The sequence below is a fragment of the Dryobates pubescens genome, chromosome 7 (genome assembly GCF_014839835.1).
Source record: "Dryobates pubescens isolate bDryPub1 chromosome 7, bDryPub1.pri, whole genome shotgun sequence".
Lineage (NCBI taxonomy): Eukaryota > Metazoa > Chordata > Aves > Piciformes > Picidae > Dryobates > Dryobates pubescens.
In genome coordinates, this window is record NC_071618.1 from 39,456,978 (window position 1) to 39,480,207 (window position 23,230).

General features: G+C 43.9%; 1 protein-coding gene across 1 annotated transcript in view; it reads right to left on the reverse strand.

Moving 5' to 3' along the window:
- The window catches only part of VWA8 (von Willebrand factor A domain containing 8), a 244,047-nt gene that overhangs the window by 158,423 nt on the left and 62,394 nt on the right, over positions 1 to 23,230 (reverse strand). The window contains exons 10-14 of the mRNA XM_054163092.1: positions 21,304 to 21,429; positions 20,764 to 20,898; positions 20,606 to 20,683; positions 13,525 to 13,685; positions 10,055 to 10,168 (exon numbers count right to left, since the gene is read on the reverse strand). Of these exons, the coding sequence (XP_054019067.1) occupies positions 10,055 to 10,168; positions 13,525 to 13,685; positions 20,606 to 20,683; positions 20,764 to 20,898; positions 21,304 to 21,429 (614 nt within the window). The remainder of the gene's footprint in view (positions 1 to 10,054; positions 10,169 to 13,524; positions 13,686 to 20,605; positions 20,684 to 20,763; positions 20,899 to 21,303; positions 21,430 to 23,230) is intronic.

The window sequence follows — 23,230 nt, forward strand, 5'->3', positions numbered from 1 at the left end:
AGAAGCTATACTAAAAAGAAACAAATAAATCATAGAATCATAGAATGATTTGGGTTGGAAGGGACCTCTAAAGGTCATCTAGTCCAACCCCCGCTACAGTAAGCAGGGACATGCTCAACTAGATTGGGTTGCCCATAGCCCTGGCAAGCCTCGAGTATCTCTAGGGAAGGGGCCTCAACCACCTCCCAGGGAAACCAGTTCCAGTGTTACACCAAAATATTTGACATCTTGTGTTCTCTTTTGATGGAGGCCAAGTAAGTGCATCTGGTTAAAAGCCTGACATCCTTTGAATTGTTGAGTCTCAGGCACAATGGGAAGATTTGGCATTACTGGATTAACACAAAGAGTCTATCCTTCTCCACATCAAATGTTTACTGACAGCACAGGTAGCAGAGCACTCTCCTAGTCAGATCTGTGTCCTTGTTTCGACATCAGTGCTTAATTCCAACCAAGGATTACTGCCACTGCTTGTGAAAGGCAGATCAGAACACAGTCTGTTCAGGGTGATTTTAGGGAAAGATTTTCTCATTACTGACACACAGTTCAGGGCAACCAAAACAGCAGAATGTCATTCCTAATGCCACTCTGCAAAAGCAGAGTTTGGGTTGTCTCTTCCTGGAACATGAGTTAATAAATCTTATTTTCTACCTGATTTTATGATTTGGGAATTGTTAATATACTGGGACCACAATTGTTGTTTTCCTGCTGGTTTTCTTACATTTTGCCTGCCTAAAATTAACAGATGATTTTATCTGAAAAAAAATCACTAAAGTGGAAAAGAACACAGCACCACAACAAGAAGAACAAAACAAAAAGAAATAAAAGCTAGAAAATGCAAGCAATTGGCCTGTATAAGGAATAGTGTGGCCAGCAGGAGCAGGGAGGTCATTCTGCCCCTGTACACTGCACTGCTTAGGCCACACCTTGAGTCCTGTGTCCAGTTCTGGGCCCCTCAGTTTAGGAAAGATGTTGACTTGATGGAACGTGCCCAGAGAAGGGCAACAAAGCTGGGGAAGGGTTTGGAGCACAGCCCTGTGAGGAGAGGCTGAGGGAGCTGGGGTTGCTTAGCCTGGAGGAGACTCGGGGGTGACCTTCTTGCTCTGTACAACTACCTTAGGGGAGGTTGTAGACAGGCAGAGGTTGGTCTCTTCTCTCAGGCAACCAGCACCAGAAGAGGAGGACACAGTCTCAAGCTGCACCAGGGGAGGTTTAAGCTGGAGGTTAGGAAGAAGTTCTACACAGAGAGAGTGATTGCCCATTGGAATGGGCTGCCCGGGGAGGTGGTGGAGTCACCATCACTGGAGGTGTTCAGGAGGAGACTTGACAGGGTGCTTGGTTGCATGGTTTAGTTGATTAGGTGGTGTTGGATGATAGGTTGGATGCGATGATCTTGAAGGTCTCTTCCAACCTGGTCTATTCTATTCTATTCTATTCTATTCTATTCTATTCTATTCTATTCTATTCTAAACTTTTACTGCTTGCTAAATTCACTCCCTGCCACAATTTATATCTGTCTGACCTACTGTGTGCTCCCTTTCCACCTAATTGCATGGAAAATAATTCACTGTCTGCAGGGCAGTAAAACCACCCATGCATTATGAGAGACTTGGTTTAGCTTTTAAGCAATTCTGTTATGTACCTACTTCTACATTTTCCTGACTTTCTGCTCACCACACCAAGGACTTACCAGCTCTATGTGTATGTGTGCCAGGGTTGTGAAGGGGATATCATAGAATCACCAAGGTTGGAAGAGACCACAAACATCATCAAGTCCAAGCTGTCACCACAGCCCTCATGACTAAACCATGGCACCAAGTGCCACATCCAGTCCCCTCTTGAACACCTCCAGGGACGGTGACTCCACCACCTCCCCGGGCAGCACATTCCAACAGCTAACAACTCTCTCTGTGAAGAACTTTCTCCTCACCTCCAGCCTAAACTTCCCCTGGCACAGCTTGAGACTGTGTCCTCTTGTTCTGGTGCTGGTTGCCTAGGAGAAGAGACCAACGCCCTGCTGCCTACAACCACCCTTCAGGTAGTTGTAGACAGCAATAAGGTCTCCCCTGAGCCTCCTCTTCTCCAGGCTAAACAACCCCAGCTCCCTCAGCTTCTCCTCACAGGGCTTGTGCTCGAGGCCTCTCACCGGCCTCATTGCCCTTCTCTGGATATCCATCCAAAGAGATTAAAATACTGCATTGTAAGACAAACCAGCACTTCACTGCTCACTTTGAAAAGGCTGTGTGCTACCTTCACAGTGTATTTGTCAGTGAAGTAATGGATGATTATAGAGTAAACTCTATGAAGAAATCTTGAATGTGCATGGTATTTGAACTCACTGAACTCTCTGAACTGCTTCAGGAAAACTAACCACACAATCATTAAATGAATGAGGAATCAGAAGCTGAGATCTCCTTTTATGTAAAAGATCTTTTAAGGACTGTCTGTCACTTTCTCTAAGGCAGCTTTTCTTTTCTTCTCATACTCATAAACAAAATTACTTGGTTTCCTCAAATGAGTGAATGTCATCCTAGTGTGACTGCTAACTTCACACCACAGCTGAACTGGCAAACGAAAGGAGAGGAAAAAGCACTCTGTGTGCCCACTGCTACTTACCTTGCAGCTTATAGGCTTTTAGTAGGCCAAGGAGAAGCTTACAATCCCACAAGGGCAAACCCACAGCTTGCACTTGCCAATCCTGACAGAGCTACTGCACCAATTAGTCTGAAGCCCTACTTATAAAAATGCTAGCTGACACAAGAGATGTAGGAATGGAATGGAATGGAATGGAATGGAATGGAATGGAATGGAATGGAATGGAATGGAATGGAATGGAATGGAATGGAATGGAATGGAATGGAATGGAATGGAATGGAATGGAATGGAATGGAATGGAATTAACCAGGTTGGAAGAGACCTTTGAGATCAAGTCCAACCTATCACCCAACACCATCTAATCAACTAACCATGGCACCCAGCACCCCATCCAGTCTCTTCCTAAACACCTCCAGTGATGGCAATAATAATGAACATCTAACTCAATGGTAATAATTAACATCAGCTCTTACAGTGCTAATAAAGCTTTTAAATTAGACAGACCCAAAATACAATTCCTGTATAGTAGTGTTTTCATCTGCAAAACTCTAAAACAACCTGAAAACTGAAGTACCCTTTCCTGCAGTAACTGCTAGTAACACAGCCATGGAAGAAGCACATTCACAGTCTCTACTGAAATACTGTTTATCACAGAATCACACAAAACATCCAGTTGGAAGAGACCTCAAGGATCATCCAGTCCAACCCCTGACCTAGCACAGAAGGGGCAAACACTAAACTCTGTCCCTAAATGCCAGGTCCACATGCCGCTTAAGCACCTCCAGGGACAGTGACTCCACCTCTGCCCTGGGCAAACCATTCCAATGTTTGATAACCTTCTCTGTGAAAAATATTTCCCAGTATCCACCCTGAAGCTCCCCTAGTGCAGCTTGAAACCATTCATATAGTCCTGTTGCTTGACACCAAGGAGAAGCTGGCTCTCTCCTCGCTCCAACCTCCCTTCAGGTAGCTGTAGAGAGGGATGAGGTCTCCTCTCAGCCTCCTCTTCTCCAGATGGAACAACCCCAGCTCTCTCAGACACTCCTCGCATATCATGTGCTCCAGGACCTTCATGAGCCTTTCTTGACTTCTCAAGGTTCTTTCTGCCCTATTACAGATGAGTACTACACGTGAGGATTTTGGGTCCCTCAGTTTAGGAAAGATGTTGAGTTGCTGGAATGTGTCCAGAGAAGGGCAACAAAGCTGGGGAGGGGTTTGGAGCACAGCCCTGTGAGGAGAGGCTGAGGGAGCTGGGGTTGCTTAGCCTGGAGAAGAGGAGGCTCAGGGGAGACCTTATTGCTCTCTACAACTACCTGAAGGGAGGTTGTAGGCAGCAGGGGGTTGGTCTCTTCTCCCAGGCACCCAGCACCAGAACAAGAGGACACAGTCTTAAGCTGCGCTAGGGGAGGTTTAGACTGGATGTTAGAAAGAAATTCTTCATAGAGAGTTATTGGCCATTGGAATGTGCTGCCCAGGGAGGTGGTGGAGTCACCATCCCTGGAGGTGTTTAGGAAGAGACTGGATGGGGTGCGTGGTGCCATGGTTTAGTTGATTAGATGGTGTTGGATGATGGGTTGGACGTGATGATCTCGAAGGTCTCTTCCAACCTGGTTTATTCTATTCAATTCTATTCTATTCTACTCTATTCTATTCTATTATTGCTATTGAAGCACTAAAAATTAAAAGGCATAAAAACTATGAACAAAAATGGGTTTTTTATTATCAAATATTTCCATGTAAGAGCATAAAAATCTCAGTACAAAATGTGTTCTGCTTCTCTGAAGAAGTGATCTCTACATCTTCTCCATTAGTATCTCAAATTTTGAAATGGGGAAAACCTTTAGGTGTGTCAAATCCCTTTACAAACACAGACTTAAAAAAAAATATTGAATGTTTCCAGAAGTTTTAGCTTATTGGTCAAGAATAGTACTCCTTTTCTCTAAAACAGATTTAAATGGGAATTTGGCTTTAAAATTCCATCCACTGAGTACTGAGTCCAAATTGTTTACTAAAAAGCGTTACTGGTGATTCTTTTCCATTAAGAAAGACATCTTTGTATTTCAATAGCTTAGAACAGCATCTGGCCACCTCACTAATGAGACCCAAATTAAGGGAACAGAGTGTAACAGTGAGTTGCTTTGTGTTTATGAATTACTAGAAGTAGCAAAGACAGAAATATAGAACAAATAGAACAAATACGATTAACCAGGTTGGAAAAGATCTTCAAGATCATCGAGTCAAATCTATCACCCAACACCATCTAATCAACTAAACCATGGCACCAAGCACCCCATCCAGTCTCTTCCTAAACACCTCCAGTGATGGTGACTCCACCACCTCCCCGGGCAGCACATTCCAATGGCCAATCTCTCTTTCTGCATAGAACTTCTTCCTAAGATCCAGCCTAAACCTCCCCTGGCACAGCTTGAGACTGTGTCCTCTTGTTCTGGTGCTGGTTGCCTGGGAGAAGAGACCAACCCCCACCTGGCTGCAACCTCCCTTCAGGGAGTTGTAGAGAGCAAGAAGGCCTCTGCTCAGCCTCCTTTTCTCCAGGCTAAGCAACCCCAGCTCCCTCAGCCTCTTTTCATAGGGCTTGTGTTCCAAACCCCTCCCCAGCTTTGTTGCCCTTCTCTGGACACGTTCCAGCTACTCAACATCTTTCCTAAACTGAGGGGCCCACAACTGGACACAGGACTCAAGGTGTGTCCTAACTAGTGCTGAGTACAGGGGCAGAATGACCTCCCTGCTTCTGCTGGCCACACTATTCCTTATACAGGCCAGGATGCCATTGGCCTTCTCGGCCACCTGGGCACACTGCAGGCTTATGTTCAAAGAGCAAAGAACAAGCTGGCTACTGCTTCTCATTTGCTTTGGCTTAACTGCATTAAGAAACAACTTAAAAGCCAAACCTTTCCTAATCAGAATGAGTTTCCTTTGTCAGTAATTTTCCTACATGGAACTGCATATAATGACAAATCCATATAATTATGTAGAACCCAGCACTTAGATGTGTTAAATCTCATGCCCTTGGACTCTGCCCATCTGTCCAGCCTGTCCAATGCACAACTGAGAACAGAAGCTAAATGGGGGTGGGGTGTAATATCCCCTAATTCAAACAGAACTTGCAACCACTTTCCAGAGGGAACACCCTTATTGGAAAGTTAATAGTAGTCTAATGTGTCACTCACCAAACAACCCAGATTCAGTCTCAGTAGAACTGGGAATGGCAGTGTATACTCTGTAGGCCTGCCAAAAAGCAACTGCACTGAAATTCCTTTAGTGAAATCCAGTAAAGCAGGATAAGTAAAGCTCTCTTTCCACCTCACCCCAACATCAGGAATATAGCTAAAGCAAATAGCCACAGTCACTGACACACAGCAAAAGAGACATTTCTCATGGATATGGAAAGCATCTCCAGTTGTGACTTAGAAGTACAAGTTTGCTCAGCCAATCTGCAAACAAATTCAAGGTACAACATATTCTATACAACACCTCCACAGGGCAATTTTTCTGCAGGTAAATGAGGGCTGGTTAGCACCACCGTGCTTTGTTCATCTGTGCCAAATCAGCTGCCAGTACCTTAGATATCATTTGATAACAGGGTGACTGGGCTAATTCTGCACTGCCATCCTGCAGCACTGGAAGGTACTGTAGTTTGCTCTGACAGGTAACTGCTGCTGGAAAGCACAAGCAACACAGAGGAATGCAGTCCTGGAATAGAAGAGCAACTATTGCCATTGCATCCTGGAGCCACTAAAAGGTAGTGATGTTTTCAGGACCAAAACCAGGTCCTGCAACACCTTTCCTTTCTCAAGGGTTGATGAGAACAGTGTGCTGTCACAGAGTGGTTCACAGACACCAAAGCAGCCCCAGAAAAAAAAAATCAAGCAAGGGGATACCTATTCACATTAGTTAATTCTGGCTTCTTCTGAATAAATTAGCAGATAAGAAAACTGAACAAGGGCCAGATTGAACATTTCACTGAGGAGGTGAGATTCTCAGCACAAGAGATGTCAGCGAATAGAATAGAATAGAATAGAATAGAATAGAATAGAATAGAATAGAATAGAATAGAATAGAACAGAATAGACCAGACCAGGTTGGAAGAGACTTTCAAGACCATCAAGTCCAACCTATCATCCAACACTATCTCATCAACTAAACCATGGCACCAAGCACCCCATCCAGTCTCTTCCTAAACTCCTCCAGTGATGGTGACTCCACCACCTCCCTGGGCAGCACATTCCAATGGCCAATCACTCTTTCTGGGAAGAACTTCTTCCTAACATCCAGCCTAAACATCCCATGGTGCAGCTTGAGACTATGTCCTCTTGTTCTGGTACTGGTTGCCTGGGAGAAGAGATAAACCCCCACCTGGCTACAACCTCCCTTCAGGTAGTTGTAGACAGCAAGAAGGTCTCCTCTGAGCCTCCTCTTCTCCAGGCTAAGCAACCCCAGCTCCCTCAGCCTCTCCTCACAGGGCTGTGCTCCAAACCCCTCCCCAGGTTTGTTGCCCTTCTCTGGACACGTAATATGGTACCAGGAATTTTTATCTGTATCAACAATGGTGCTAAATGGTCACTGAGCTTACAGATGCAGGAATGCTTGCATAGTGGGGTTCCTATTTTCTTGCCTCATTTGAAGATCAAGTACTAATCTGAAATGTGTCCCTATCTAGGACAGCAGACACCCTTCATTCAGATGGTGAAAGATCACTGTCAGTCAAATAGATAATTCAGAGCCTCACAATTCACAATAAACCACATGTCATGAAATATTAAGGCGGGTAGGTAAAAGCAGTAGAGTGCAACCTGAAGGAAAGGGGGATGGCCTTCTGAGGAAAGGCAAAACAGTACTTTTGAAGCCTCCAAAGTAGTCAGAAGCAATGCACCTTTAGTACTGAACAGCAGAAGCAAAAGGTCACTCAATGACACTGAAGGGAAGGAAAGTTATGTACAGAGGTGGCATAGTGATTAGATGACTCTGCAGAGTAATCTTTAAAGAAGGCAGCTGGGACAGATAATGAAGGCTGTAAGGGACTCAACAGCCAAAACAGTCAGGGAAATACCAAATCCAGATGTAAAGCTCTGTTCTTGTGGGGAAGTTTTGAACCAGGAGTAGTACTGAAATGGGTATCTGATGAATTGCTTAGGTTTTTGGAGTACATTGGCATGAACTAAAGGCTACCACGCAGCAAGCAAACCAGTAGAGTCAATGCCATTCTGCTCAAAAGCACCATGGACAAAACCACAAACATGAAGCAGGAAGGAGATTCACACAGTGACTAGATGTATTTCAAATTACAAGATGGATCCTTGATGCTTTTTTCCCTTCATTTTTTTTTTTTTCAAAGCCTGAGCTTAAAATCCTGACAAACAGAACATGCCCCTGACACATAGTTCTTCAGCCAAATAAAAACAAATGCAGGAAATGCCCATCTAGCTGGGTGCATGGCCTTGGCAGGCTGGATGCAGTTAGGAACAAGTAGGCTTAAATTGTATCGTATCTACCAAAAAACCCAACCCAAAACGAGCAAACAAAGCCACACAAGATTGGACATGTTAACATTCAACAAGTCTGAGTGCCAGGTGCTGCACTTTGGCCACAGCAACCCCATGCAGAGCTACAGGCTGGGGTCAGTGTGGCTGGACAGCTGTCAAACAGAGAGGGACCTGGGGATGCTGATTGACAGCTGCCTAAACATGAGCCAGCAGTGTGCCCAGGTGGCCAAGAAGGCCAATGGCATCCTGGCCTGCATTAGGAATAGGGTGGCCAGCAGGAGCAGGGAGGTCATTGTACCCCTGTACACTGCACTGGTTAGGCCACACCTTGAGTGCTGTGTCCAGTTCTGGGCCCCTCAGTTTAGGAAGGACATTGAGACACTTGAACGTGTCCAGAGAAGGGCAACAAGGCTGGGGAGAGGCCTTGAGCACAGCCCTCTGAGGAGAGGCTGAGGGAGATGGGATTGTTTAGCCTGGAGAAGAGGAGACTCAGGGGAGACCTTCTTGCTGTCTACAACTACCTGAAAGGTGATTGTAGCCAGGAGGGGGTTGGTCTCTTCTCCCAGGCAACCAGCACCAGAACAAGAGGACACAGTCTCAAGCTGTGCCAGAGGAAGTTTAGGCTCGAAGTGAGGAGAAAGTTCTTCACAGAGAGAGTTGTTAGCCATTGGAATGTGCTGCCCAGGGAGGTGGTGGAGTCACCGTCCCTGGAGGTGTTCAAGAGGGGATTGGACGTGGCACTTGGTGCCATGGTCTAGTCATGAGGTCTGTGGTGACAGGTTGGACTTGATGATCCTCGAGGTCTCTTCCAACCTTAGTGATACTGTGATACTGTAACATTTACAGTATCACAGTATCACACAGTATCACAGTAACTAAGGTTGGAAGAGACCCCAAGGATCATCAAGTCCAACCTGTTCCAACAGACCTCACAACTAGATCATAGCACCAAGCGCCACGTCCATGTTTGCTTTGTTTCGTTGTTGTGCTTGCTGGTGATGGCTGGTTTAAAGCCAAACAAAACCAACAAACTAAGAGTAGTTTGGATCAGAATAAATAACAAGACAACCAGGCAGTGTAAGACAATCAGGTTTTCTAAAAGGTGAACCACAAAAGAGGTCACAGAAAGAAAATCATACTCAGACAACCAGAGAAACAGGGTGGCACATCATGAGTGCATTTCCACTATAACTGACAAAGCCTCTTCAAAGGTTGGCACATGCACACCCTGCAGGGTAAATATGAGCACAAACATCTGACATAAAACTTCCACTGTTTTTACAGGGCCTGGGGTCACTTAATCACAGTATGTTTAGCTGCTTCTCTATTACTGAATAGTAGATTACATTTGTTTTGACACACACTTAACAACATCCCTCCCATTAACTACAATTGGTCAGCAGTGTTTGACTATGTATCAACCATGGCCTCAGCAGACTGGAAATCCTTCCTATCATCTGTGGAACGTTTCTAGCAGACAACTGGAAGTGAAGAAACAAAAAGAATAAGCATAATGGGTCCCAACCCATCCTTAGGATATCCTGCCTTATATTAGTTGTAAATTGAATACCAGCTTTCCAGCTAAGGAGGCAGAGGATAGTAACAAGTTGGAGCTAATGTCAATTTAGCTTTATTTACCAACATTCTTAATTAAGCATTCCAAAATTAAATAGTATATAGCTCTATGTCTACATTATTATGTACTTAGGGTCCCTCTTTGTTTTCTAACTCTTTCTGCTAAAGGATATTGAATGCTGTCCTTTTAGTTCAAGCACTCTAAACAGGATATAATTGTCCCATGTCACAGAAAGCAAAAAAAAGCTCATAAGGAAGCTGCTGTTTACAGTGTTTCTCCTGGTCACTAAAAGGTATCCATTTAATAAGGAAGCATCTTGTATGATACTAAAAAATAAATAAATGAAGCTCTATAGAGGATTGTCTCATGATAGCTGACACTTTACCTTTCCTGTAGTTTCTCATCAGATAGCTGCAGTTCTTCCTTTAAATTCTGGTATCTATCTTCCCTTAGCAGTCTGGTGCCATCGTAGAGAGTCAGTTCTCTGTCGTGTATTAGTCTGTCAGAAAAGAAAGAATAAGCATTATCTACTTTTTGATTATGTCTTAAAACATTTGAATCAACTAAGACTTTGTTTAAAGCTTTTCTCAGTCAACATGGGTCACAGTAAAAAGAAGTTAAGGAGGAGACTTGATAGGGTGCTTTGTTGCATGGTTTGGTTGATTAGATGGTGTTGGATGATGGGTTGGACGAGATGATCTTGAAGGTCTCTTCCAACCTATTCTATTCTACTCCTATTCTATTCTATTCTACTCCTATTCTATTCTATTCTATTCTATTCTATTCTATTCTATTCTATTCTATTCTATTCTATTCCAATTTACGATGCATCCATCACCATCCCTGGAGGTGTTCAAGAGGGGACTGGATGTGGCTCTTGGTGCCATGGTTTAGTCATGGGGTCTGTGGTGACAGGTTGGATTTGATAATCTTTGAGGTCTCCTCCAACCTTGGTGATTCTGTATGATTCTGAGATCCAGGTGTGGAGAAAAAATCATATAATAGAATCATAGAATCACCAAGGCTGGAAGAGACCTCTAAGATCATCAAGTCCAACCTGTTGCCCAAGACCTCCTGACTACTAAACCATGGCACCAAGTGCCACGTCCTATCTCCTCTTGAACACCTCCAGGGATGGTGACTCCACCACCTCCCTGGGCAGCACATTCCAATGGCTAACAACTCTCTCTGTGAAGAACTTTCTCCTCACCTCCAGCCTAAACTTCCCCTGACACAGCTTGAGACTGTGTCCTCTTGTTTTGGTGTTGGTTGCCTGGGAGAAGAGACCAACCCCCTCCTGGCTACAAGCGCCCTTCAGGGAGTTGTAGAGAGCAAGAAGGTCTCCCCTGAGCCTCCTATTCTCCAGGCTAAATAACCCCAGCTCTCTCAGCCTCTCCTCATAGGGCTTATGCTCAATGCCTCTCCCCAGCCTCGTTCCCCTTCTCTGGACACGTTCAAGAGTCCCAGTGTCCTTCTTAAACTGAGTGGCCCAGAACTGGACAGAGGACTCTAGGTAAAATAACATACATAAATAAACAGTTTCAGTACACAGTCTATTTAAATAGGAATGGCAGGAAAATAAAATGCAAAAAACTCTGTCTTACTAGCAGAGTGTGCTTAAATGTCATGAAACAGCCACCTTTTTGTACCTGGTATCAAGTAACATATGTCTGATTTGTTTCGTGAAGCACTACATTTCAGTTGGCTCTAGTGATTAACATACACAGAACCCAGATTTATTTTTCACATGCAGAGGTTGATCAGATATAACATGCACATCAGAAGAAAAACCAGAAGGCAAATTTAAAGTGATCACAAAAGCAAAAAAATAGGGAAGTGTCATTCTCACTTCTGCATATATATATATATATATATATATATATATGCATGTATATATATGTACATATGTATGTGTGTATCCAAAATAAAAGAAGGCTAGTGGTTAATTTTAAGCTTGCAAAAAGCCTCATATAATGCAGGCACATGAAAAATTTGACCTGAAAGCATAGATTATTATTAGCATGGCATTTGCTATTACTGCTTTTGTTCTGCAAAGTTTAAGATATTTTTTAATTGAATTATGAAGTACAATAGAACAGAATAGAACAGAATAGAATAGAATAGAACAGAACAGAATAGAATAGAATAGAATAGAATTGAATTGAATTAACCAGGTTGGAAGAGACCTTCAAGATCATCAAGTCCAACCTACCATCTAACACCATCTATTCAGCTAAAGTATGGCACCAAGTGCCTCATCCAGTTTCCTCTAAAACACCTCCAGTGATGGTGACTCTGCCACCTCCCTGGGCAGCACATTCCAATGGCCAATCACTCTCTCTGTGAAGAACTTCTTCCTAACATCCAGCCTAAACCTCCCCTGGTGCAGCTTGAGACTGTGTCCTCTTGTTTGGTCACGGGTTGCCTGGGAGATGACACCAATCCTCACCTGGCTACAACCTCCCTTCAGGTAGTTGGAGAGAGCAATAAGGTCTCCTCTCCTCCAGGCTAAGCAACCCCAGCTCCCTCAGCCTCTCCTCACAGGGCTTGTGCTCCAGACCCCTCACCAACTTTGTTGCCCTTCTCTGGACACGTTCCAGCAACTCAACATCTTTCCTAAACTGAGTAGTGTTTAGAAGGAGTTCTTTACAATCAATGCAAAGCATGTTTTGCATACAACTGTAACATTCACATATTATCAATTCAGAACAAGAGGACACAGTCTCAAGCTGTGCCAGGGCAGGTTTAGGCTTGAGGTGGGGAGAAAGTTTGTCCCAGAAAGAGTGATTGGCCATTGAGGTGGGAGGTGGTGGAGTCACCCTCCCTGGAGGTGTTCAAAAAGGGACTGGATGCGGCACTTGAAGCCATGGTTTAGTAGTCATGAGGTGTTGGTGGATGGGTTGGACTTGATGATCTTTGAGGTCTTTTCCAACCTTACTGATTGTATGATTCTATATTATTTACAAGCAGAATGCATTCACAATGGTATTTATGGTTTCTGTCATTTTGCATTTTCAATTCATCGAGCAAATATTACTAATTTGTAGACTTCCTATGTTTAGAGTATAATATTTATCTCATTCTTCAGTTCAGACATTCTGCATTTAGAAAGAGATGAAATTTCTTGTTATTATTACATGCTAACACAAACATCCCATGAAGGAATTAACAGGTTGGACTTGATGATCTTTGTGGTCTTTTCCAACCTTGTTGATTCCTCTTTAGTATCTTCATTGATGATCTGGATGAGGGGATTGAGACAGTCATCAGCAAATTTGCAGATGACACCAAGATGGGAGCAGAGGTTGGTCAGTTAGAGGGTAGAAAGGCTCTGCAGAGGGACCTCGACCGACTGGACAGATGGGCAGAGTCCAATGGGATGGCATTTGTGACCGTTTGAGGCTGCACATTCAACAAGTCCAAGTGCCAGGTGCTGCACTTCGGCCACGGCAACCCCATGCAGAGCTACAGGCTGGGGTCAGAGTGGCTGGAGAGCAGCCAAACAGAGAGGGACCTGGGGGAGCTGATTGACAGCCACCTAAACAGGAGCCAGCAGTGTGCCCAGGTGGTGCCATGGTCTAGTCATGAGGTCTATGGTGAGAGGTTGGACTCGATGATCTTTGAGGTCTCCTCCAACCTTGGTGATACTGTGATAGTGTGATACTGTGATTCTATGAACTGCTTCTGCTTTTAAGTATGTACAGACTGAACATTAGATGTTCTATGAAACTTCAATGCTCAGCTTGATCTTTGGAGTACACAGCCAGATTCAGCAGAAGTGACTTCGCTTCTCAGTATGCATGTGCTCAACAACCATATCATGCACACCCAGCTTATCCATGCTCACATCCTGACCTTTGAAGTACAGCTAGAGTACCAGGGTTAATTCGATGGATGCCGTCGAGAATAACAAGCTTTCCTTCCAGGGCAGCAGTAACAAGTGGCGATGGTCTCCAAGCAGTGTCTCCATTAGGAAGGGTATACCTTTGCTGCAGCAGATCTCTAGCTGTCATATCCTGTAAGTATCAGAAGAATATATTTATGCTCTGTTTTCTTACTCTACAGGTATAATCTTCCTCCTTACAAAACTGCCTTCTGTTTTTCCTGAGAATATATTCAAAAAAAGATTAGAAGGAAATTTTCAATTAGAACAGAATAGAATAGGAGTAGAGTAGAGTAGAGTAGAGTAGAGTAGAGTAGAGTAGAGTAGAGTAGAGTAGAGTAGAATAAACCAGGTTGAAAGAGACCTTCAAGATCATTGAGTCCAATCTATCATCCAACACCACCTAATCAACTAAACCATGCAACCAAGCACCCTATCAAGTCTCCTCCTGAACACCTCCAGTGATGGTGACTCCACCACCTCCTCAGGCAGCCCAGTCCAATGGGCAATCACTCTCTCTGTGTAAAACTTCCTCCTAACCTCCAGCCTACACCTCCCCTGGTGCAGCCTGACACTGTGTCCTCTTGTTCTGGTGCTGGTTGCCTGGGAGAAGAGACCAACCTCTGCCTGTCTACAACCTCCCTTAAGGTAGTTGTAGAGAGCAATAAGGTCACCCCTGAGTCTCCTCCTCTCCAGGCTAAGCAACCCCAGCTCCCTCAGACTCTCCTCACAGGGCTTGTGGTCCAAGCCCCTCATCAACTTCATTGCCCTTCTCTGGTAGCATATCAGAAATGCATACCTGAATCTACACACACACACACACACACACTATTTTAGATAGTCTTTGGAAGTTTTAGACTTGCCAATAGTACCTCTTTGACACCAGAACAAAAGCCTTCCCCTCCCCCTTCATTATAATGCAAGCTTCTGGCAACTTGTACACAACTTTGTGTACAGAAGGGGGCAGCAATTTACACCTGGAACAACCGAGTCAGTCATTTCGTGTGGAAGTCACCTGAAAGTGCAACGATTGCATCATTCATTTTGAACACAAACCAGCAGGACAATCCACCTCTCAGCAGGAAAATGCAGTGGGAAGCATAAAAATAAAGGACAGAATAAGAAAAGAGCCAGTAACACACAGAACCAAAAGTATGTAGCGTATCACAAAGTAATGCTTAAGGGATCAATAAAAACCCAAACATAACATCTGAAATATCCTCCAGCACACATATTTTAGGTAGTCCATTTTAACAGGGAAGCACTAGAGCAACAAAGATGTGATAATCATTTTGGGAGCCAGAAGATTAAATTTCTGAGGCTGTGCTGTGAATACAACCTTGAAATCAGATAAGAAAAATACTTTCTATTATAGCTGCAGCTTTTGCATATGTGCTCCTCACAACTATAAACCCTTTGAACTTTAAAGGATAAAAATAGAACACATTACATCATATGGCCTGAATCATTTCCTCTTTCTATATTTCCTTAGAAGCCTTAAAATAACAGGACAAAGTCTGGTTAGTTCAGTGCTTCCACATTTAAAGCCCCCACATTCCCATCCAGCAAACCAGATCATTTTTATTGTTGTATTTCTGGGTGTTTTCTCTGCTGCATTTGCTCTTTTCTGTGTTATTAATGAATTAGACTAAAACCAGAATGAGCAATGTTGGGTGTTTTTTTTTTCTCAAAGCCAGGGAAAGAAGTGCTTTTAGGACTTGCATCACAAGTGTGCATTGAGCAGCAAGTAAACACTGCATAACTGAATATTTAACTAACACACCTTCTGAGAATTCACCGTCAGAGGAATGAAACAACATACAGTATGAATCAACTGGGAGCCTGGGGAAGCTACATCGAATATTCATCTGTAATTCCAACCACCACTTGAGAACCACACATTAATTTTCTGGAGATAACACTCAGAAGTGTATTCTGCTGCACAATATTTTCAGAAATACAAAATGAGTATCAAGACTGCAATTTAAATGGCTGAGTAAGATTCAATTTAGCGATGCATTAAGGACAAGTATCATTTGCTAACACGTGCAGCTCTTGTAAGGGATGTGTTTCATGGCTAAATACTTGCCTAGTGATTCATTGTTTCTCTTTATTGTTAATATAGAGAGAGTGATTGCCCATTGGAATGGGCTGCCCAAGGAGGTGGTGGGGTCACCGTTGCTGGGGGTGCTCAGGACGAGGCTTGACAGGATGCTTGGTTGCATGGTTTAGTTGATTAGGTGGTGTTGGATGATAGGTTGGACACGATGATCTTGAAGGTCTCTTCCAACCTGGTTTATTCTATTCTATTCTATTCTATTCTATTCTAGTCTAGTCTAGTCTAGTCTAGTCCATTCTATTCTATAAGGTATTAAAAACATAACATTTCAGGCAAAGGGTTACATTAGTCTAACACTAAAAATCTCTTCCTTTGGAGGGAAGGTAAGAGAAGCATATGCAATAATTTTTCCCCCCTATTTTGGGCAAAGCTATGGCAATGTTACCTTACCTGGTATAACAAAATCCTTATTTTAATTTAGACTAGACTAGACTAGACTAGAATAGACCAGGTTGGAAGAGACCTTCAAGATCATTGCGCCCAACCTATCATCCAAAACCACCTAATCAACTAAACCATGCAACCAAGCACCCCATCAAGTCTCCTCCTAAACACCTCCAATGATGGCGACTCTACCACCTCCTTTGGCAGCACATTCCAATGGGCAATCACTCTTTCTAGGAAGAACTTCTTCCTAACATCCAGCCTAAACCTCCCCTGGTGCTGCTTGAGACTGTGTCCTCTTGTTCTGGTGCTGGTTGCCTGGGAGAAGAGACCAACCCCACCTGGCTACAACCTCTCTTAAGGTAGTTGTAGAGAGCAATAAGGGTCACCCCTGAGCCTCCTCCAGGCTAAGCAACCCTAGTTCCCTCAGCCTCTCCTCATAGGGCTTGTGCTCCAAACCCCTCCCCAGCTTTGTTGCCCTTCTCTGCACATGTTCCAGCAAGTCAACATCTTTCCTAAACTGAGGAGCCCAGAACTGGACACAGTACCCAAGGTGTGGCCTAACCAGTGCAGTGTACAGGGGCAGAATGACCTCCCTGTTCCTGCTGATACAAGCCAGGATGCCATTGGCCTTCTTGGCTGCCTGGGCACACTGCAGGCTCATGTTCAGTCTACCGTCAACCAGCACCCCCAGGTCCCTCTCTGCCTGGCTGTTCTCCAGCCACTCAGCCCCCAACCTCCAGCAGTGCTTGGGGTTCCTGTGGCCAATGTGCAGAACCTGGCACTTGGATGTGTTCAATCTCATGCCCTTGGATTCTGCCCATCTGTCCAGTCTGTCAAGGTCCCTTCCTACCCTCTAACAGACCAACACCTGTTCCCAGCTTGGTGTTGTCTGCAAATTTACTGATGATGGACTCAATCCCCTCATCCAGATCATCAGTGAAGATACTACAGAGCATGAAGATACTAAACGTACTAAAGGGGCCCAGTACTGATCCCTGGGGCACACCACTAGTGCCTGGCCGCCAGCTGGATGTGGCACCATTCACCACCACTCCCTGGGCTCGGCCCTCCAGCCAGTTCCTAACCCAACTAGCAGTCCTTCTAAGTTCTGTGTTTTATATGATGCTATTAGTCTTCTGAAATATTTTGCACACAGGAAAAAAAACAAACAAGTAGGGTAACTTCTGTTGCACTCCCTTTAGCTTCTACGGCGATACGAGCCTCCGACTTAGCCGTTTTGCATAGTTTGTAGTGCTTTTGGCAAGTAAAAGGTGAAAAATCTGTTTCCTGCTCTTCATGCCAATTTGGACTTACATTATTTCTCAAATAAAAAAAACTGGAAAAGATTGGTAAAGAAAAATCATGAGGTCATGCAAACAAAAAAAGACACCAAAAAAGAAATTAATCCTAGAAACAAAAGCATCACAGTACACAAATACTACTGATGTGCTCAGAAGACTTTTTGTTTTGGATGGGGGAAGAAAAGGAGCAAGTTGCTGGAAAACTGTTATAACATCCCTTTGAATATGGATGGTTTTTCTCCTGAAGCTCTGGAAGGAGAAAATGTTTGATTTTAAGCAATTTTAAAACAAAGGAGAAGGGGAAAGGAAGGGGGAAAGGGGGAAAGGGGGAAAGGGGGAAAGGGGGAGGAAAGGGGGAAAGGGGGAAAGGGGGAAAGGGGGAAAGGGGGAAAGGGGGAAAGGGGGAAAGGGGGAAAGGGGGAAAGGGGGAAAGGGGGAAAGGGGGAAAGGGGGAAAGGGGGAAAGGGGGAAAGGGGGAAAGGGGGAAAGGGGGAAAGGGGGAAAGGGGGAAAGGGGGAAAGGGGGAAAGGGAGTGGAATAGAAATAGAAATAACCAGGTTGGAAGAGACCTTTGAGATCAAGTCCAACTGATCACCCAACACCATCTAATCAACTAAACCATGGCACCAAGCGCCTCGTCCAGTCTCTGTTTGATATCAAAAAGCCTCTCTATAAAAACCCTCTACTCTTTGAATTTGCTTAAACCCTGGTGAAACCACTCCAATGGGAAATACTACAAACTCTTGTTCTAGATTTCATTTCTGTATGAATTAGAATAGAATAGAATAGAATAGAATAGAATAGAATAGAATAGAATAGAATAGAATAGACCAGGTTGGAAGAGACCTTCAAGATCATCGTGTCCAACCTATCATCCAACACCACCTAATCAACTAAACCCTGGCACCAAGCATCCTGTCAAGCCTCGCCCTGAACACCCCCAGCGACGGCGACCCCACCACCTCCTCGGGCAGCCCATTCCAATGGGCAATCACTCTCTCTGTGTAAAACTTCCTCCTACAGATCTCTCAGGAAAATAAATAAATAAGAGAGTTGTTACTGAGTAACTAATTTCATTGTCAGCTTCTCATATGTCTCCCAACCCAAAGTCTTCCATCCTGTTCAATGGAGGTAATGACTAAAGGTAGGATGTTGAAACACAGTGGCCATGTATTTAACAAAGAAATGGTCTCATTTTGCTGCTGAGTGCCCAATATTGTATTGTGTGTCACAAAACAAGGGTTAGGGTGTGCCAGTCCTTAAGGAAACTTATCAACTTGCAAAAGTTATTTTCCTGGGATGACTTAAAAACATGTTTGCAGCAAGAAGCACAGAGAAAATTACGTAGCACACACTCTATTCTGGCTCAGAAAGTAAGCACCTCATACTTCACTGTATGGAAGGTAATAGGTACTCCTGGGAACCTAGGTATGTCACTGAGAATGCAACATTGCACTGATGAGGCTACAGCGTTTTGGAACTCAAATCTGCTTGCTCCTGGCCACATTAAAGCACAAGAAGACAGCAGAAGTGATCTTTCTGACTGTATCTATGCAGACACAATTTTACACTGTTCAGCTTTATCAGCTGAAGGCATATAGGGGAAAGGCAAAGCAGTGGGATCCTGTCTGGGGAGGCTCTCTACAGTGCAGGAAAACATTAAATGGACAGGCATTTTTTCAGCAGCAGCAATATTTCTTTCCTTCAGCTCTCCAACATCACCACCCATTTCTGCCAATCTCTCTCACACCCCACATGCCATTGCACTTCAAAACAGCTGCCACTGCCATTGCTTCCTCTGGAGGTCTCCATGCTGCCTGGGAAAAATTTAAGTAAGCAAAGGGATGGTAAAAAGAGACCAGTACACTGCATTAAATTTAATGCTAATGTTCCCCTGCAGCATTGCAAATTATCACTCATAACTGTAAACCTTGTGATATTTGGTGTATCTTGACTCACAAGGTCATGGGAGCCTCCTGACTTCCTATTTCATTTGAAAGTGTTTTCATTCTCAGAGGTTATGGAGAAAGCCTTACACATGTGATTCCTACTATGCAAAGCTAACAAATATATTAATTCTACTTTTTAATCTTGCAATTCTGTAGTTTATCTGATGAGGTTAGACTCTATCAAGTGACCACTGGATATGGGAGATCACTGTTAACCATGACAGAGCTTAGGGTGTGCACAATACCTCTTTTGCTGTGAGAAAGGCACAGTCCAGATGAAATCAAAGGGATATGAAATAAAAGGCATCCTGGCCTGCATCAGGAACAGTGTGGCCAGCAGGAGCAGGGAGGTCATTCTGCCCCTGTACACTGCACTGGTTAGGCCGCACCTCGAGCACTGTGTCCAGTTCTGGGCCCCTCAGTTTAGGAAGGATGTTGACTTGCTGGAGCGTGTCCAGAGAAAGGCAACAAAGTTGGTGAGGGGCTTGGAGCACAAGCCCTATGAGGAGAGGCTGAGGGAGCTGGGGTTGCTTAGCCTGGAGAAGACAAGGCTCAGGGGAGACCTCATTGCTCTCTACAACTACCTGAAGGGAGGTTGCAGCCAGGCAGAGGTTGGTCTCTTCTCCCAGGCAACCAGTACCAGAACAAGAGGACACAGTCTCAGGCTGTGCCAGGGGAGGTTTAGGCTGGAGGTTAGGAGGAAGTTTTACACAGAGAGAGTGATTGCCCATTGGAATGGGCTGCCCGAGGAGGTGGTGGGGTCGCCGTCGCTGGGGGTGTTCAGGACGAGGCTTGACAGGATGCTTGGTTGTATGGTTTAGTTGATTAGGTGGTGTTGGATGATGGGTTGGACACAATGATCTTGAAGGTCTCTGCCAACCTGGTCTATTCTATGCTATGCTATGCTATGCTATGCTATGCTATGCTATGCTATGCTATGCTATGCTATGCTATGCTATGCACCTTAAATCCACAGCAGGCCCCCTGTGTCATGGTTACCTTTTGTTGACAAGAGTGGCAGCTCCACAACTTTACCTTTCTACATGTCCACTCCTCTAACAGAAAAATAACAATGCACTATTATGATCAGAACATCTTCTCTTTGATTTCTTTGCTATCCTTTACTTCTTTAACCCATATGTGTGACTGTCAGTGACTGTAAAAGCTGCAGCTGTGTGTGTACATAGTTGCAGCTTTTAGATCACTGAAAGAGAGAATACATACAAAGAATCAATGTCTGTGTTGTTACATTTTAGATCATATTCAAAGCATGACCGTCAGCAGTTAGTTTTCTTACCTGGTACAGCATTATAGGTTCTATACTGTATCCCAGTATATCAGCAAACTCCTTAGCAATAACTGTTTTACCACAGCCCTACAAAGAGAAAAATGAAGAATTAGATTACATTCTAAGGGGCAGGAGAATGAGGGGACAAAAGAAATGTAAATTCTTACTTTTCCTCCAATTAAACACATATCTTTAACCATATGGGACTGCATCATTTCTGCCAAAAGTTGATCATGGCTCAAAGTCCTTATGAAAGTATCTGACTGAGGATGATTTTTGACCAGCCCAGTCCCAGCTGGAACCTACAAGAAAGAAAGTAAGAAAGAGAAAAAATAAGCTAGCTAAGCTATACTGTGATAACTGCAGGTTCTTCCGCCACCACCACTGCACTTTGAATGTCTGCAGCAGCCTTTATCAACTATTTTCAGCCTCTCTGAGCTGCCACACCTTCCACCCTTTCCCCTCATCTGTGTTAGAAGCACCTTCTGATGAAAGGCATGACCAAGATTGTGGAGCGGTCTACACAGCCATGTGCTGGCCCAGGCACAAGGGACATCACTTGGTCTCCCCTGAGCCTCTTCCAACCTTGGTGAGACTGTGAAATGAGTTTCAGTATCGAGTGTGAGTGTCAAAAGAGTCAGTGAAATGGAAACATGTTCATTCTATCCAAAAACATACATATGCTTGATGGATAGATAAATTCATACCTGGAATGTCACTTCTTTTTCACCAATCTGGACAGTTACATCAGCCTTCAAAGGTTTGCTTCCACTTTCTACCTTAGTAATCCTCTTGGGAAGCAAGCGGCTTTCTGAATCTTGAAGCTCAAAACGCTGTAGAGTCAGGGGGTGGGGGGAAAGGAGTTAGTAAATACAACTTACTGGGGTTTAAAACTGTTCCTACTGAAAACAAAGCCAGAAGTATATTCAAGATTAATTGCTTGTGAAGTCCCATTTAGTTTACTTCAACTTCTACTTCACATACCTACATTGTTGGATGATAAGTTGGACTCGATGAACTCAAAGGTCTCTTCCAACCTGGTTAATTCTATTCTACTCTACTCCATTCTATTCTACTCTACTCTACTCTACTCTACTCTACCCTACTCACATTCCTGGTGGCCTGTATATTTGACACTTAAAACCAAAGCAAGACTGCATACCATCTCCTTATTCTAACTGTAGCAACACAGGTAAAGTGAAAATGTCACAGGGTGACTTTGCCAAGTCTTAGCCTGCCAAATCAAAATAGTAATAAGAGAAAAGGATGATAGCCTTTAGAATGTGTAATAATAGATTACCTCTCTCTGCAGGTCATCATAACCAATTGCAGATTTAAACAGCTGGCTGCCAATAAAAATCAAACATATTTACTTAGCTCTATAGCCTTATCAGGCAATGAAATTGAGGACAACCAGGACAAATTAAACCTTCAGCATGTTCTGGCTAGATGAAGGATAAAATGGAAGTCACTCTGCCTCTGTACACAGCACTGGTTAGGCCACACCTCGAGTCCTGTGTCCAGTTGTGGGCCCCTCAGTTTAGGAAAGATGTTGAGTTGCTGGAACATGTCCAGAGAAGGGCAACAAAGCTGGGGAGGGGTTTGGAGCACAAGCCCAGTGAGGAGAGGCTGAGGAAGCTGGGGTTGCTTAGCCTGGAGAAGAGGAGGCTCAGGGGAGACCTTGTTGCTGTCTACAACTACCTGAAGGGAGGTTGTAGCCAGGTGGGGATTGGTCTCTTCTCCCAGGCGACCAGCACCAGAACAAGAGGACACAGTCTCAAGCTGTGCCAGGGGAGGTTTAGGCTGGATGTTAGGAAGAAGTTCTTCATAGAAAGCATGATTGCCCATTGGAATGTACTGCCCAGGGAGGTGGTGGAGTCACCATCACTGGGGGTGTTTAAGAAGAGACTGGATGGGGCACTTAGTGCCATAGTTTAGTTGATTAGATGGTGTTGAGTGCTAGGTTGGACTCAATCTCGAAGGTCTTTTCCAACCTGGTTAATTCTATTCTATTCTATTCTTTTAAAAAAGGAAAATATATATTTGTCTTCCCAATCCTCTTTTGAGCATTCTACTCTCTGTTTTATACTGTATATATAAAAGATGAAAACCATTTTCAAAATCCTGTAAGGAGTCGACCTTGTTGGAGAAGCAGAATTCCTATGGGGGGTTTATGCACAAAAAAGCTACTACCTGAAATTGCTGAACTCATGGAGCCCTTTTATTCAGACTGAAAGTTGATCAAATGAGAAAGAGGAGTGTTACCTACCTCCTCAGAACAGTTAGAATAAGAGATTTTTATGTTTTTTAAGAGAAGTCTGAGTCTTGAGAAGCATGCAGTTGCACTACTACTACGGTTCACAGCACTGCCTGTTAAAGTTCAGAAGGAAAACTGAGCTGCACTTTCATACACATGCTTTGGCTCTTCATCACCTTGTAAATTTCCATTCTGGAACAAGAACTTACACAGAGTTCATGTATAAACATGAATTTAAGATAAATGTGCTCTAGTAAAGGGCTGCAGCAAATGATATTCTTATGGTAACAGCAGAGTCTGCTTCAGATACCGTTAAACACTGAAGACAGGACAGGAATGCCTACTGAATAGCATCTCAAAGTAGGATTCTAAGAAAT